General features: G+C 40.2%; 1 protein-coding gene across 4 annotated transcripts in view; it reads right to left on the reverse strand.

The window, feature by feature from the left end:
* LOC100248256 (DNA topoisomerase 3-alpha) overlaps positions 1-17,873 on the reverse strand; it is an 81,258-nt gene that overhangs the window by 32,000 nt on the left and 31,385 nt on the right. For all 4 annotated transcript variants that reach the window (XM_059736541.1, XM_010651052.3, XM_059736540.1 and 1 more), the window contains exons 12-13: positions 7,698-7,787; positions 7,450-7,554 (exon numbers count right to left, since the gene is read on the reverse strand). In XM_059736541.1, coding sequence (XP_059592524.1) covers positions 7,450-7,554; positions 7,698-7,787 — 195 coding nt within the window. The remainder of the gene's footprint in view (positions 1-7,449; positions 7,555-7,697; positions 7,788-17,873) is intronic.

Genomic DNA, 17,873 nt, shown 5'->3' on the forward strand with positions numbered 1-17,873 from the left:
AAGAACTACCTCCCCTCAAGTGGAAGCTATCCACTCCAAAAAACCTATAAGGGAGAAAGACTCCTTACCTAAGTACACTTTGGCCCAATTCCATAAATTACAAACAAAAGAACTCTTTAACCTCTGGATATTCACCACACCTCCCCTAAACGCTAACCTATTCCTCTCCTTCCAAACCGTCCAAAAAATACACAACGAAATGGATTTCCAAATCTTTTTCCTTTTCTTCCCTACAAATGAGCCCCTCCAGGAGATTAAAGTCTCCTTTACAGTTTCTGGGAGGACCCACTTAATATCTATCAACCCAAAAATAATATCCCATAAGGCTCTAGTCACTATACAGTGTAAAAGAATATGATTTACATTCTCTTCATCACAACCACACAAAAAACAGCAATTTGGGAGTTGCACCCCTCTTATCTGGAGCCTGTCCAGAGTGAGCACCTTCCCCCATGTAGCCTCCCAGGCAAAAAAATAGACTTTAGTTGGCACCCTATCCACCCATATTCTCCTTGCGGGAAACTCAGTGGCATTAGGCTTGTCCAACAGCCTGTAAGCTTCTTTAACCCTGAAACGACCATTTCTTCCTTGCCTCCATATAACTGAATCATCCTCCATGGAAGGCCTATGACCCCTTAAAGTATGGAGCAAATCACCAACCATATCCATTTCCCAGTCATTGAAGTCCCTCACAAAAACAAGATTCCAATCTCCTTGGCCCGAATGTTGGTCCCACATCTCCTCAATCGTGGCGTCTCTATGCACTGCAAGAACAAAAAGGTGGTAGAAGCATTGGGACAACGGAGTTTCGGTGCACCATCTGTCTTTCCAAAATTTAATTTTGGACCCCTTCCCAACTAGAAAAGCCAAATTTTCCCAACACCATTCAGATTCTTTCATGATTTCCTTCCAGACCCCCACACCAGCCGCCCCACTAGCCTTCTTAGCCCTCCAACCATATTCCTCTTGCCCATATTTCGTTGAAATCACTTGTTTCCAAAGGTTATCCTTTTCACAAGCAAACCTCCAAATCCATTTACCCAGCAAGGCTCTATTCAAAGTGGCTATTCTCCTTAGTCCTAGCCCTCCATTGCATTTTTCTGAGCAGACCACATCCCATTTAACCAGGTGAACTTTTCCCTCCAAGTTTCCACCCCCCCATAGGAAATCTCTTTGGGTTTTCTCCACTCGTTTAGCAACAGACTTGGGCATACGGAATATAGACATTTGGTAGATTGGCATACTAGCCAAGGTACTCTTTATCAGAGTGATCCTCCCCCCTTTAGAGATGTACTGTCTTTTCCAAAGCGCAAGTCTCCTCCTGACCTTCTCTTCCACTCCATCCCACATAGAAGAAGCCCTATTGGGGACTCCTAAAGGGAGGCCCAAGTACTGGGAGGGCAGAGACCCCACCCTACACCCTAGCTCAGCTGCCATCTCAAGAATCTCCTCCACTTCTCCAACTGGAATGATTTCACTTTTGGCTAGATTAATACGAAGACCCGAAGCCGCTTCAAACCAAATGAGAATCCAGCTTAAATGAGAAACTTGATCTTTATTCGCCTCACAAAACACAACTGTATCATCAGCAAAAAATAGGTGGGAGATATTCAATGAGGTTCTACTACCGCCCCGAATGTTGCACCCTGTAAGATAACCCCCCTCCACCACTCTCCTGATAAGAACGTCCAGAATCTCCATTCCCATCACAAAGAGGTAAGGGGAAAGAGGATCCCCTTGACGAAGCCCTTTAGTGTTAGGGAAGAAACCAGCTGGCACTCCATTAACAAGAATAGAGAATTTAGCAGAAGACACACAGCTCCACATCCATCCCACCCACTTGGTCCCAAAGCCCATTTTTTGAAGGACCTTCATTAGAAAGTTCCAATTGATGCTGTCATAAGCTTTTTCTATATCCAGTTTGCAAATAAGGCCCTTTTCTTTTCTCTTTTGCCACGAATCTATCACCTCATTAGCAATTAAAGACGCATCCAGAATTTGTCTTCCCATAACAAAGGCATTTTGAGCAATGGAGACCACCTTACCAATCCCTTTTTTGAGCCTATTAGCTAAAACTTTAGCCAATAGTTTATAGAGACCCCCCAACAGACTGATAGGTCTAAAATCACCCAGATCCTCCGCCCCGCTTTTCTTAGGAATCAACACCAAAAAGGTATTGTTGAGGCTCCTAACAAAGGAGTTATGCTCATGAAATTCCTTAAACATCTCCATGATCTCCTCTTTGGTAAAGTCCCAAACATTTTGCCAGAAGGCTACAGTAAAACCATCCGGGCCAGGGGCTTTATCCCCATTCATCTCCATCAACGCCGAATGAATCTCAATCTCTACAAAAGGGACTTCCAGACTCTCTGCTTCTTGCTGGCTGATGCAACCCACCTGAATATTACCAATATCCGCTTGCCAAACCATATCTTCAGAAAGCAACTGCTGGAACGAATTCACAACTCCTTCTCTCACCTCTTGCTCCTCTACCAGCCACTCCCCATTAACCTTAATTCTGCCCATAACATTGTTTCTTCAGTGAGCACTTGCCATTCTATGGAAGAACCCCGTGTTTCTATCCCCCTCCCTTATCCAAATCTCCCTTGAGTGCTGCCTCCAGTGGGCTTCCTCCAACAGGACCCATTTCTTAAAGGAGTCTTTAGCATCCTTTTTTAAATCAGCCTCCTCCACAGCCAGATTTCTCTCACTTTCCACTCGATCCCAGAAGTCTACTTGGTCTAAGGCTGAAGCTTTATTGGTTTCCAGCCTCCCAAAAACCTCTTTGTTCCAAACTTTTAGTTTCTTTTTGATTTCCTTCATTTTAAAAGCCAATCTGTAGCTAGCACTGCCCCTGACATCAATCCCATGCCACCATGATCTCACCATGTCTTGAAACCCCTCAACCTTCAGCCACATATTTTCGAATCTAAACGGGGTTGTGCCTCTTCTAATCCCACCCCCCTCTAACACGATTGGGAAATGATAAGAAATTAGCCGAGACAACCTAACCTGAGTAACACCACTAAACAGATCTAACCAACTAGAGGAAACTAGGAATCTGTCTAGTCTCGCCCAGGCCTGATTGTTAAGCCCCCCATTCCAGGTGAACTCTCCCCCCTGAAGAGGCAGGTCCACCAACTCTAAGTCCTCCACAGTCTCTGCAAACCTCCTCATGGCTGAACTAATTCTTCTTTGGCTGCTCCTTTCTTGCTGATATAGAGTGATATTGAAATCCCCACCAAGACACCAAGGATCATCCCAAAGACCTCTTATCGCCCCGAATTCCTCCCACATTCCCTCCCTTTCCACTTTAGAAAAAGGACCATACACTCCCGTAAAAACCCAAGTAGCCCCATTTTCTATAGTTTTGAATCTGCAAGACAACGTGAAAAGACCCTCCTCTCAATCCAAAATATCCAAGACCCTCTTGTCCCAACATATCAAAATGCCACCCGCAGCCCCCTCCGCATTTAGGGCTCTCCAGTCTATAAATCTACCCGTACCCAAACTTCTCACAATACCCTCCGACATCTCCTGAATCTTGGTTTCCTGAATACATAATAGATCCACCCTCTGGTTCCTTATATAGTTCTTAATAACTTTCCTCTTAGAATTGTCATTCGCTCCCCTCACATTCCAGCTTATAATCTTCAGCTTCATTGGGCAACTATCAATTGATTCCCTTTGCCCTGTGATAAATTTTTCTGCTTATACCCCCCCTCATAGTTGACAGAGCATTCCAATCTCTTTAGCTCCCTTTCAAATTTGGACTTCTCCAAGAATTCTTTGCTGTGAATCTTTTCCCTTCTCTTTCTGATTTTGGTCAGAAAATTCAATATCTCCCTTTCTAGTCCCTTCGTAGAGAAACCCAGGAACTGGCTGAATTTTGCTAAGTCACACTCCTCCCATAGTTCCTCTTTCTCATTTTCATTGTCTTGAGATCCTGAAACACCAGCCTTCCCCTCCTTGCCCCTAACCTTGTCTCTGTTTTTGTTGGCCTCTCCCAACTTCCAGGGTCCATTGTCATTCTCAACATTCCCCTCATAGACTGTCAACCAGGTTGACTTGTCCCCCCATAATTCCTCCTCTGTTTCTCCTGGGCAAACGAAAGACCCCCCCACTGGAGCCCGATCAGAATTAGAAGAAGAAGGAAGAGATGTCCCCATAACCCCGTATCCTTTAGAATGAGAATGCAGGACATACCTCTTTGCTTCTTCCTCAAGGGCTCGGTCAGTCAAGGAAAAGTCTGCCTCCCCCTGTTCCCTTTTAATCTCCTCTGGCACCCAGCACTTCAAAGGGTCCTCTGGATTGGTTATTTTTCTGGGGTCAAAACGGCCCAAGAGACTAGCCTTCTCTTGGGTAGCAAGTGGTCCATTCCTTATCCGCTCATCTTGACCAGTATCCTAGCCCATTGAATTTCCCCCATCGACCTTGTCCGCTCATCAATATCAACAAAACCCCCACATTCCTCCCCTATTTTCTTCAAAATCGCCGGGCTCCATAACGACATTGGCAAACCAAAAATTTTAACCCATGCTTCCTGTGCTCTCTCCTTCTCTCCCCAACAACCCGTCTTTGGGTTCCAAAAATCCAAACCTAAGAAAACTCCTCCCATCTCTCTGCTTCCCGAAGAGACCACTCGGTGAGCCTCTCTTATATCTTCAAACTCCAACAATGCCCTACCTCGTTCCAACTTGGTCAGTCCTAGTTTACCTTTTAAGCCCCAAGACCTTGCCCAAAGGCTTCCCAGCTTCTCCAAATCTTCTTCCTCCTTCTTGTTGGACTTCCAGCTCGCGACGAGACAATGTTTCAGCTTCTGTAGGTTTCCAGCCATCTCCTCCCTCGAGACCTTCATCTTGATTGCATTTGCGCCCTTCTGATTTGTGCTCGTGACTGCTTCCATGTAAGATTTCGTCGGAGAGATCTTCCCGCCGGCCCTTACTTCCTGCATCTCCATTCTTCTACCCGCCATCTCTTCCATTTGGTGAATCGTCTCCACCATAGCCGTCCATCCTCTTTTGGCCCTCCTTCCTCTCGACAAGAAGATGCAAAAATGTTTTCGTTCCAGATCCACAACCCCCAGCCTTAAAAAGCCACCCGATCTGTTGAAACCCCGCACCAAAGAGAATCTCTTGCCTCTCTCTCTCCACTCCTTTTCCCATATCCCTTCTTCTTCATCTCGTATACAGTGGATTAGCCCCTCCTTGAAAAGCCCTAAGCTCTCCAGCCCTAATCGAACCCATGTCGAGACCCCCCGTTTCTTCTCCACGATGAGGATCTGACATCTTCCCTTCCTTCCGTCCAAGACGAGCTCGAAAGTCTTGGATTCAACCGTAAATCGAGTGTAGAAGTTGAATTCAGAGTCATGGCAAATGGGATTTATGAGTTATTACATTTGAAGATAAGACTTGAAGATCTCATAATCCAATGGAAAGGAACTATGAAACTGTATTGTGACAATGAGTCAGCATTGCTCACAATCCAATCCAACATGATCACATACCAAGCATATCAAGGTGGACCGATATTTTATTAAGGAGAAATTAGATAGTGGCCTAATTTGTACTCCATACATCTCAACAAATTGGTAACTAGCAGATATTTTGACTAATAGCCTAACCAACAAACCGTTTCAAGAGATCATTAGCAAGTTGGAAATGGATGCTATCTGTTCTTCATCTTGAGGGAGATTGTAGGCAATTTAAAGGGTCAAAATTTACCATGTTGTGCAGCTTGTACACAACTGACAGATTCTTTTCTTCCTGATTTATGGACTGATTTGTTTTTTAAATTAGTTTGATTTATTTCCAGTTGTATATATAATACTCCTTAGTTGTAGTTTCCTTATATAGCTTCAATTATGTTGTATTTTTGCCCAAAGTTTAGTTATTTTTCTTCATATGACAAAGTTTTCCTCCACTAGTTATCAATTCACTTAAATTCATCCAAACATTCCCAGATTTATCATTTAATGAGTCCATCTAATTCTACTAAGGTTCCATATTACTATATCAATTGTCACTTCTCCTAACACAAAGTCATGGATATTATTTTGTCATTTGTTTCTCTTCATATCTATGGCTTTCTCCTTTAGGCCTTCATCTACAATTATCACCACCCCATTCCCATGTCTATCTTTTCTAGTACACTAAAGTTTATAACCATTGTTCTCAATTCCTTAGATTTTTCTCTATCCACTTGTTTTCTTATAGGCAGGCTATGTAAAAATGTGGATGGGTGGGTGGGTTGGTGTGTGTGTGTGTGTGTGTGTGTTATATTTTGGATAACTGAGGAAACTTTTATAGTCAAGTCCTTCAAACTCTCTGTGGGGACCCAAACCTTAGGATGTTGATTGCACCAGCCACAATGCCACGTGATCCAGAGCATTCAACCAGCAACAAGAATCGAACCTGAGATTGTGCGCCTCTATTTCACATCCTGGCATTCACCCTAACAAGCTCTTATAGGCAAGCTATAGAAATCCTCCTGTCACTATATTAGACTTGGTCTGGTGAATGAATATGGGGAGAAATAGGGAAGGGTTCTCAAACTTTAGCAAACAATTGGGGGAAAGGATGTAATTATTCCAGAATAGGTGAATTTTTCAACTTGCTGCTGAATCCATGAGAATAAAAGATATGCAATAGAGACCCTTGGTCACAACTAGTCAAAGAATAGTGCAACAAAAAACAGTTCAAAACCTTATGTTGTGTTAAAATTCCTGACACAACAACTAATCTTATAATATGCACATGTAAACATGTAGCTGATGATAAACATTCAAAAGTGCACTAGGTTCTCACCTTTAGACACAACAACTAATCTTATAATAAGCACATGTAAACACGTAACTGATGAAAAACATCCTAAATTGCTCTAGATTTCTCACCTTTTGAAGTCTAAACCTATCTGACAAAGACATGGATGTTCTATCCTTTATTTTAGTCAGGGAAACATGTCTCAGCATCAATGTTTGAAATGGACTGGAAATACCTCATATCCACACACAAATCACTAACCTGGTTGTTCAGTTGTAGACAAAGTTAACTGTTTAAATCCAAAGCTCTACGGTTTCAGTGTAAAATTTGGAAATCTAAGACTTTTAATCATGCAGTAAGAGATCCCTAGAGCTGCCAACTAGATTGGAAAAATGAACAAAAACCATATATGCATACAAAGGGTACTACTTCAAAATCTCTCCAGAAAAAAATGAATAATTTGTCAACTGCTAGAATCTTGATCACAATTTAAGGAAGCAAATTCAACAAAAATTTTCTTAAGACAGATAAACAAATCTGTTGACTACATTTCCTACAGGTCGTCTTCTACCCAAAATTAGTTATTCTTCCCGAATATAGTAATGAACAAATGAATTAGGAAAACTAACTAGACAATCATCCATTTATTTCAACTAATTTCATAAATAGTTGAAGCCAAAAAAGTTACAAGATTTGTTGGTGAGAAACGAGTATTTGAGTCCTTAGTTGCATAAAACCGATCCAGCAGCTTTTTTATGTGATCATGCATTGTTGCATCTGTACCAATGCCAGCCTAAGAAAGACAAGTAAAAGAAAAGGAATAGTTCACTTTCAATGTCTGAAAAAGTAAATGACTAGTAATTCAAAATTATAGACCATAAAAAGACAATTCAATAACCAACCTTAAGCTAAAAACAGATACTTAATCTTCATTACCTTGTCCATGCAGTTTAGCAAATCAGCTTCACTTAAAAGTGGGGGTGGTCTAGTAACTCCAGAATCAAGAGTCAATGTTGTTGGAATAAACTGCAATGGTACCAAATAATTAGGGAATAATCATGACTTCTTATAGGTTTCTAATGCATTATACAATATAAAGCATATATGTAAACTGCCAATACTCACAGAAATTATGATACCATGCAGATCAGTGTAGCATCTGGTCAAACAATTTAAGAAAATACAACAATTATCAAATTAAATGATTTTATAATGTTTGATACTAAGTAGCTCATCGAACAATTATCATTCTGGCACTTCATCTTTCTTCATTTTCCTCATTTCTATACACATACATTGGCTTAGCTCGCATTTCAGTTACTAATTTTTCCTGCATCTACTACCAATGGTTTCCTACACATAAGGGCATCATTACTTTACAAGTTTACATGTTGTATCTTGTAGTTAAAGGTTTCCACAGGCATACCTACCAAATTACATCTTAAAGACATTTATTGATTGGATTGAACTTGGGATTCAAGTCAAAGACCCTAAGGTTTGGAAAGAAAAAAAAATTAAGTTCTTAAAAAAAGGGGATTCAAACATAAGAATTGGATCATCCCATTTATAATCAAGTTAAGCAGTAAGTTTAAATCCTAATCTTGAATTGAAAATATTAAGCATGTTAATAATCCAAATAAATAAAAACACCAATAACCTGAAAATGCTCTTGAGAGACAAGGCCACAAAATTTTGTTGGCAAGAAACTGTGAGATGATCGCAATTGCCACACCAAACTCAACATAGATGTGATTAATAGAACAAGGCACAACAGTAAAAAGCCTAATATCACTCCCTGCACTACATCCACTAAGATTGTGTACATAGGTGGAGTTATAGAATGGCCCAGAGATTCTGAAAAAGAAAATTACGTTATCAATTTGATCCAAAATCTTAATTTGTTTGGTACTTGGTCAACAATGTATATAGGCTAGCACACCCTTACATGTGGCCCATTCCTACACAAGGAAAGATAGTGGAAAGATAATTAACTGTGGATAATTATGAGTTTTTTATCTTATCTCTTAGTTAGATAATTATGAGTTTTTTTTATTTTATCTATTAGTTAGTATTTTATATGTTAGGTGTTCAATAAGGTCATCCGAATATGACTTTCAGTTAGGATTAGGATTTTTTTTTTTTTTTTTAATTATTCTTTGGAGTTATATGTAGCCCTAGTTTTTAGCAGAAGTCCTTGATGATCAGTTAGAGCAAGGACCTATTTATTTCCATTGTTTTCCACAAGTTTAATTCAATAAAGTCTATGCATTAAAGACTTTTTGGTATCAGAGCAGAAAATCTTATGAATCCCGACAATGGCAAAGACGGCCATGAATAGTAGCAGCGGCAGAACTGACACACAAAGAAATAACTCATCAATTGTTTCATCCAGCCAGATTCAGGCGAAAATGTAGACAACAGCAACGTTCCAAGTCAACGATAGTGCATCCCTACATATTACCACACAAATTAAATGGGAAAAATTATCTTCAATGGTCCCAGTTCGTCAAATTGGTGATCTGCGGCAGAGGAAAGTTGGGCTTCCTCACCGGGGAAATGAGTGCATGAAACAAAACTGATTCAACTTATTCATCATGGATAGCAGATAACTTAATTGTAATGGCGTGTCTGATAAATTCAATGGAGCCAAAGATTGGTTAGATTTTCATGTTTCTCTCATCCGTGAAGGCAATCTAGGACTCAGCAAGAAAAAAACACTCAGATATGGACAACACAGCACAGATTTTTTATTTTAAAACAAGAATAAAAGAGATGAAGCAGGGTACGATGAGTGTTACTCAATATAACAAAAGCAAATTGCAAAATATTTGGCATGAGTTAGATTTATCTTATGAATCTAATTTAGGATGTGAAGATTGTTGCCTAAAACAAAAGCGAATGATCGAGGAGTGTGTCTTTGAGTTCTTTGCAGGACTTAATAAGGAACTTGATGAAGTCCATGGACGGATACTAAGAAAATCACCATTCCTGTCAATCGATGATGCCTTTGCTGAGGTCAAAAGAGAGGAGGATAGAAAACAAGTCATGCTTGGAGATAAAAACAACAATCAAGGACTAGTTGATGGCCCTGCCCTTGTCTCATGTGGCGTACCAGTGAACAAAAGCAATGGAGAGCAACGGAAACTCCCATGGTGCAACCATTGCAGTCACACTTGCTGGAAAATTCACGGAAAGCTAGCAAAATAGACACCAAGGAGACAACCAGAAGGTAGAGGATTCCTAGCCCAAACCTCAACCAATGATCCGAATATTAACTTCAACAAATCAGAAGGATTCAAAAGTGCTACCACCCATCTTGACAAGGAACAAATTGAGCAGTTGTACAAACTTCTCAATCAGCCTTCCTTAACTAGAAAGAATGGGGATCCTAATATAGGATCCTGTTCATTAGCTTAGAAAGGTAACTTTCTTACTGCTCTTAATGCTGCAAATAAAAAAGGAATGGTGTGGATTGTTGATTCTGGAGCATCACATCATATGACAGGAACCACTAAAGTGTTTTCATCCTATATACTATGTAACAATGGTCAGAAAATTGAGATTGCAAATGGTTCATTATTTTTTTTGATAGGAAACGACAAAGGGATATATTGATAGAAAAAGAAGAACAAGAGAAAACAGACTTTGTTTTCCAGATTCATTAGAACTGGATTTTGTGCTTTATGTACCAAATTTATCATGCAATTTGTTGTCAGTAAGAAAGTTATCCAAGGACTTGAATTGCATTGCTAAGTTCTCCTCTTCTTGTTGTGAGTTTTGGGATCTATCTTCGGGGAGGACAATTTGGAAAGCTCGGGATTTGGCCATGGAGAATGGACAAGCTCAAGCTGCAAGTAGTGAGTTAGGTTCTTTTTCTAGTAATGATGAAATAATGTCATGGCACTTTAGGTTAGGCCACCCTAATTTCTTGTACTTAAATATTTGTTTCCAGCCCTATTTGGTAATAAAAATGTTTCTCATTTTCAATGTGAAATATGCCAAATTGCAAAAAGCCATAAAAATACCTATCCACCATGACCGTATAAAGCCTCACGACCTTTTTCCTTGATAAATAGCGACATTTGGGGTCCCTCAGGAGTTCCAAACTTAATCAATACTAAATGGTTATTATCTTTTATAGATGATCACACACAAATTTGTTGAGTCTACCTGTTAAAAGAAAAATCAAAAACAACCCAAAATTTTAAATAGTTTCATTCTATGATCCAAAATCAATTTCAAACTAGCATTCAGATCCTCAAAACAGATAATGGAACAAAGTATTTTAATTCCATCCTTGGACCTTACCTAAAAGACCATGGAATCATACACCAAAGCTCATGTGCCGACACCCCTCAACAAAACCGCATTGTCGAAAGAAAAAACCATCACCTCTTAGAAGTAGCCCGATCCCTCATGTTTACTACCCACATGCCAAAATGTTTTTGGGGTGAAGCTATCTTAATTGCAACCTTCTTAATCAACCGAATGCCCTCTAAGATAGTCAGCATGAAAACACCCTTAGACACACTGCTTCAATCCTACCCTAACTCCCAACTTCATCATACCTTACCCTTAAAAACCTTTGGATGTACCTCATTTGTTCACTACATTGCTCCTAGTAGGTCTCAGCTTGAGCCTTGTGTCATTAAATGTGTTTTCTTGGGTTACTCATCCAATAAACGTGGGTACAAGTGTTTTGATCCTATTTCAGGTAAGCTTTTTATCATCATGGATGTCACATCTTTTGAAAAAAAAAAAAAAACACCATATTCCCATCACCACTCTTCAAGGGGAGAATATGAGTGAAGATTGCTTCCAAGAAACATCATCACCCCAGTTGCTAAATAGCTCGCCAACCAAGCAACGGCCACCATTACTACTTGAATCACTCACCATAACCAAATCTAAAGTGCCATCAATGCTTGAAAATTCTATTACAAGGGAAGATACTAATTCAATACTTATAGAACCACCAAAACAACAGCTCCTGTGTCTATTCTCAACGGCAGCCTTCTCAACAAATAGAGCTCAACACATCACAAGCTGACCAAAAGTTTGAACCGGAGATAGAACCAAAATTTGAAAGCAATAGTCCAGTTGATGTTCAACGTGAAACTTGTGAGGAAACGGGTGACTACTTAGACAAGCCAATAGCACTTCAAAAGAGAGTAAGATCATGTACCAAACACCCAATCTCAAACTTTGTCTCATACCGGCTATCAACATCATTTCAAGCATTTGTTACCCATCTTTCCTTTGAAGAAACAGTGCCAAAGAATAAACATGAAGCCTTGAAAAACCCCAAATGGAGGTAAGTTGTTTTGGAGGAAATGAAAGCCTTACAAAAGAATATTACATGGAAAATCATTGATTTACCAGGTGGTAAACGTTCGGTGGCCAGCAAATGGGTATTTACGGTGAAGTACAACCCAGATAGGAAGGTTGAAAGATAAGAGGCTAGGCTTGTAGCAAAATAATTCACCCAAATTGTTGAAATTAATTATTCTAAAACATTTGTTCCAATAGAAAAACTAAATTCAGTAAGGATCCTTCTTTCTTTGGCAGCTAACTTTGATTGGCCACTTTATCAACTTGATATCAAGAAAGCCTTCTTGAATGGAGAGTGTTAGAAAGTGTATAGTTATTTCAGTTATTTACTTTTCTTTTTTCTTTTTTTTTCCTTATTGTATTGTGGGTCCCACTAGCATGTATATATATACCCAAGTCTAATGTGTATTATTAATAGTTCTTAATAACAAAAATTAGGGATTCTCTATTTTCTCTCTTTTCACATGGCATTAGAGCCTAGGGAGAAAAAAAACCTAATTATTTCCAGTTTATCCATGAATCAACTATAGGAAACCTTTCATTGATCGTGTTTCATTCTGGTCACCTTCCCCATCTCCTAAAGTTTTCTGGTCAACCGTATCGTCATCAGAAAACCCTCACCATCGTCAGAAAACCCTCACCGTTGGCCACTTTTCCGGCGAAGTCTTTTTCCGATACCGACCATACCATCAGGTGCGCAAGGAGGAGATCTTCAAGTTTTGTCAAAGCACCGGAGGGAGAATCTCAGTCACGCACCGGCCACGCGCATTTCTTCTCCAGCGGCTTGAACCTCACGCACCGACTCGTGAGGGCACGTCGAGCACTTTCCGGCAACGCGCTTCCACTTCCAGCCTCGCCTGACGCCGTCTAGCCACTCTCCATCTGTGCTTGTACCATCCGAGCCCTGCAAGTGCATTTTTTGGGGTTTTTGTCTCCGTCGGCCCTTTAAACAGCCTTTCCGGCGACCTTCGGTGACTTCCTCTCCACCCCGAGCCCTGTACACGTCTTAGGAAGTGTTCTTCTACCCTTCCAGTAGTGCCACATTTGTTTTTTTTTACTATTTGGTCTCTCACAGCCGCGGATCCTCGGTTTTTCTTCTTTCAGCCGCGATATAAAGCAATATTAGGGTTCTCTTCAATCCAAACATATTTCGTTCTCCAGATAAGTAGATATGGCTACTAAAAGTTCCCTTTTTTCCTCTGTTATATCTGGATCTCCTATGAGTACTTCGGAGAAATTGGTTGGCAGTGAAAATTATTTGTCCCGGTCTGCCTCTGTGGAGCTTTGGTTTATGGGTCAAGGTTATGAGGATCACCTTGTTACACAAGAGGCGGATATCCCTAGGGTTGACACAGTACAATGGAGGAAGATAGATGCACAGTTATGTAGTGTGTTATGGCAATCAGTTGATCCTAAGATTCTGCTTCATTTTCGGGCCTACAAAACATGCTTTAAATTTTGGAATCAGGCGAAAGGGTTATACACGAATGATATCCAACGTCTTTATAAGGTGGCTTCTTCTATTGTCAATGTCAGACAACAAGACATGGATTTATCTACTTATATTGGCCAGATTGCCTCTCTTAAGGAGGAATTCTTGACCGTGATGCCTCTTACTACTGATGTTGGGGATCAACGAACACAGATTGACAAGTTCTTCATGGTTCTTACGCTTATTGGCCTCCGTCCAGATCTTGAGACTGTTCGTGATCAGATTCTTGGCAGTTCCTCCGTTCCATCCTTGGATGACGTGTTTGCTCGCCTCCTCCGTATCTCTTCCACTCAGACTTTGCCATCTGATAACACTTCAGATTCGTCTGTGTTAGTTTCTCAAACTAACTCTCAAGGAGGACGCAGTGGTAACCGAGGTAGAGGCTAACGTCCTCATTGCACCTATTGCACCTATATCTGGTAATAAGGATCTTTTCTCTTCTATTACTACTACCTCTGCCTTACCTATTGTTACCATAGCTAATGGTTCTCAAACTGTGGCTAAAGGCATTGGTTTGGCACATACTCTCCCTTCTCTACCTCTCACTTTTGTCCTTTATACTCCTGAGTGTTCCTTTAATCTTATCTCCATCAGCAAAATCACTCGTACTCTTAACTTCTTTGAGGACTCACCATTCTTCTCCACCTCTGAGTCTCTTCCTGTTTCTGAAGTCTTACCCTTTCCCATCATCTCCCCACCTGATGCAGTGCCTTCTCGCCCACTTCAGGTTTATCATCGCCATCATCGTGTCGTTGTTCCTCCTTTGGCCGAGGTACCTGCTAACTTACTTCCTATCCCTTCGGCTTCTCCTGCCCCGGCTCTGCCTCCTTTTGCTGACTTACCCATTGCTCTTTGAAAAGGTAATCGATCTACTCATAATCCTCATCTCATTTACAATTTTTTGAATTACTATCGATTATCTTCACCCTATTCTTCATTTGTTTCTGCTATATCTTCGGTTTCTCTTCCCAAGAGCACCCTTGAGGCTCTTTCCCATTCAGGCTGGCAACAGGCAATGGTTGCTAAAATGGCTGCTTTACACTCCAATGACACTTGGGATCTTGTTGTTTTACCCTCTGGTAAATTTACAGTTGGTTATCGTTGGGTCTACATAGTTAAGGTTGGCCCTGATGGTCAGGTTGATCGCCTTAAGGCCCACTTAGTTGTTAAAGGCTATACTCAAGTTTATGGTTCTGATTATGGTGACACTTTCTCTCCTGTTGCCAAGATAGCTTCTGTTCGTCTATTGCTCTCCATGGCTGCTATGCGTTCTTGGCCTCTTTATCAGTTAGATATTAAAAATGTTTTCCTTCATGAGGATCTTGCTGAAGAAGTTTATATGGAGCAATCACTTGGTTTTGTTACTCAGGGAGAGTCTGGTTTAGTGTGCAGGTTACGTCGTTCTTTATATGGCTTGAAACAATCTCCTCGAGCATGGTTTAGTCGTTTTAATTCTGTTGTTCAGGAGTTTGGCATGTTTCGCAGTACAGCAGACCATTCCGTTTTCTATCATCATAACTCTTCGGGGCAGTGTATTTATCTGGTAGTTTATGTAGACGACATCGTCATTACAGGCAGTGATCAGAATGGTATTCATAAACTAAAACAACACCTTTTCACCCACTTTCAAACTAAAGACTTGGGGAAACTCAAGTATTTCTTAGGGATTGAGATAGCTCAATCCAGTTCCGGTGTGGTTCTTTCCCAAAGGAAGTATGCTTTAGACATCTTGGAAGAAACCGGCATGTTAGACTGTAAACCGGTAGACACTCCTATGGATCCAAATGTCAAACTTATACCAGGACAGGGGGAGCCTTTAGGAGATCCCGGGAAATATCGGCGACTTGTAGGTAAATTGAACTACCTCACCATTACTCGTCCAGACATTTATTTTCCTGTAAGTGTTGTTAGTCAATTCCTACAGTCACCATGTGATAGCCATTGGGATGCTATAATCCGCATTCTTCGATATATCAAAAGCACACCAGGCCAAGGTGTGTTGTATGAGAACAAAGGTCATACCCAGGTTGTTGGTTACACAGATGCAGATTGGGCTGGCTCACCCACAGATAAACGTTCCACTTCCGGGTATTGTGTTTTTATTGGAGGTAACCTAATATCCTAGAAGGGTAAGAAACAAGATGTAGTGACCAGATCTAGTGCTAAAGCCGAGTATCGAGCTATGGCTCTAGCAACATGTGAACTCATATGGGTGAAACATCTGCTTCAGGAGTTGAGATTTGGAAAGGATGAACAGATGACGCTCATCTGTGACAACCAAGCCGCTTTACATATTGCATCTAATCCAGTTTTCCATGAAAGGACCAAACACATTGAAGTTGACTGTCACTTCATTAGAGAGAAGATCGCATCAGGATGTGTGGCGACTAGTTTTGTCAATTCAAATGATTAACTAGCAGATATTTTTACTAAATCTCTTAGAGGTCTTAGAATTAAATACATTTGTAACAAGCTTGGTGCATATAACATATATGCTCCAACTTGAGGGGGAGTGTTAGATAGTGTACAGTTATTTCAGTTATTTACTTTTCCTTTTTTTTTTTTCCTTATTGGATTGTGGGTCCCACTAGCATGTATATGTATACCTAAGTCCAATGTGTATTATGTATACCTAAGTCCAATGTGTATTATTAATAGTTTTTAATAACAAAAATTAGGGATTCTCCCTTTTCTCTCTTTTTACAGAGAGCTTGTTGAGGAAGTGCATATGGAACTTCCCCTTCGATTCTTTGATGACCAAGGTAAAAACAAAGTGTGTAAGTTAAACAAATCTCTTTATGGTCTAAAACAATCCCCAAGGGCTTGGTTCGGAAGGTTCTCCCAAGTGCTAAGAAGACACGAATATAGTCAAGGCCATGCTGATCACACTATGTTCTATAGGCATTCGCTTGATGGAAAATTTACTATACTAATCATGTATGTAGATGATATTATACTTACAGAGGATGATATAGAAAGAATGGAGAAGTTGAAGAGAGTTCCAGTCAGTGAGTTTGAAGTTAAAGACCTCATCTTCTTAAGGTATTTCTTAGGCATAGAAGTGGCAAGAACTACAGAGGTAATTGTTATGTGTTAGCGAAAATACACACTAGATCTTCTCGAAGAAACCGGGATGCTAGGCCGCAAACTAATTGATACACCTATGGAAGTTAACAGAAAGGAAGGAAATTTAAATGAGAAAACGCCAATTAACAAGGGGAGGTACAAACACCTAGTTGGTAAGTTGATTTATTTGTCTCATACTCGCTCAAACATTACATTTGCAATCGGTCGAGTTAGTCAACATGTGCATTGGCCTGCTAAAGATCATATGGATGAGGTGTACAGGATCCTGAGATATCTCAAAACTACTCCTAGTAAGGGGCTATTTTCTAGAAAAAATGAAGAAAGAGGAGTCAAAATTTACACAGATGCTGATTGGGTTAAGTCAAAAAGCGATCGACGTTCAACTATTGGGTACTATTCCTATGTTTAGGGAAATTTAGTAACATGGAGAAGTAAAAAACAGAGTGTGGTGGCTAGAAGCAGCGCCAAAGCGAAGTTCCGTGCAATTGCTTATGGAATATGTGAAGGTTCGTGGATTAAATGAATGTTGGAAGATCTAAAAATAAGAGTACACCAGCCAATGCAGTTTTTCAGTGACAACAAGGCACCTTTAGAAATTTCATGAAATCTGGTTTACCACAACAGAACCAAGCATGTTGAAGTTGATCAACATTTTATCAAGGAGATGATCGAGAGTGGAGTCTTAGACATTTCTTACACAGATTAACAACCAACCTGCCAAAGTTGTCAACACATGACAATTGGCACAAAAATGCAAGTTTTTTCTTGGTCTTAGGCCCTAGCAGGAAATTTCTGGAGTATATGTGGAGAAGGAGGTGGTCACCGCTTTGAATGAGGTGTACACATTACTTAAGGGTGAAGATGCCAAATCTACTTGATTCCTCCACTGAACTGGATATTATGCAATTCTCATAGAAGATTGGCAACATGGAGAAAAAGACAGCTGTAGGCTCATAGCTACAGATCGAGAAATCAGAATCAAAATCCCTGAAATATAAGAATATTAGTTAGGAAGCTAAAAATATTCTTGTCAAAATTATGGCTCGTATAAGGTCCTTTAAATTTTTATTGTAACAAGAATGGAACCAAAAAGTCTTTGTTACAACTAATTTAACATGACAGGATCCAACTACTCAAGGTTTACCGTCCTTTCATCACAAACTAATCTGCACTCTGATGTCTTTTCCAAGGGAGTGAGCAAA

The sequence above is a fragment of the Vitis vinifera genome, chromosome 4 (assembly GCF_030704535.1).
Source record: "Vitis vinifera cultivar Pinot Noir 40024 chromosome 4, ASM3070453v1".
Classification (NCBI taxonomy): Eukaryota; Viridiplantae; Streptophyta; class Magnoliopsida; order Vitales; family Vitaceae; genus Vitis; species Vitis vinifera.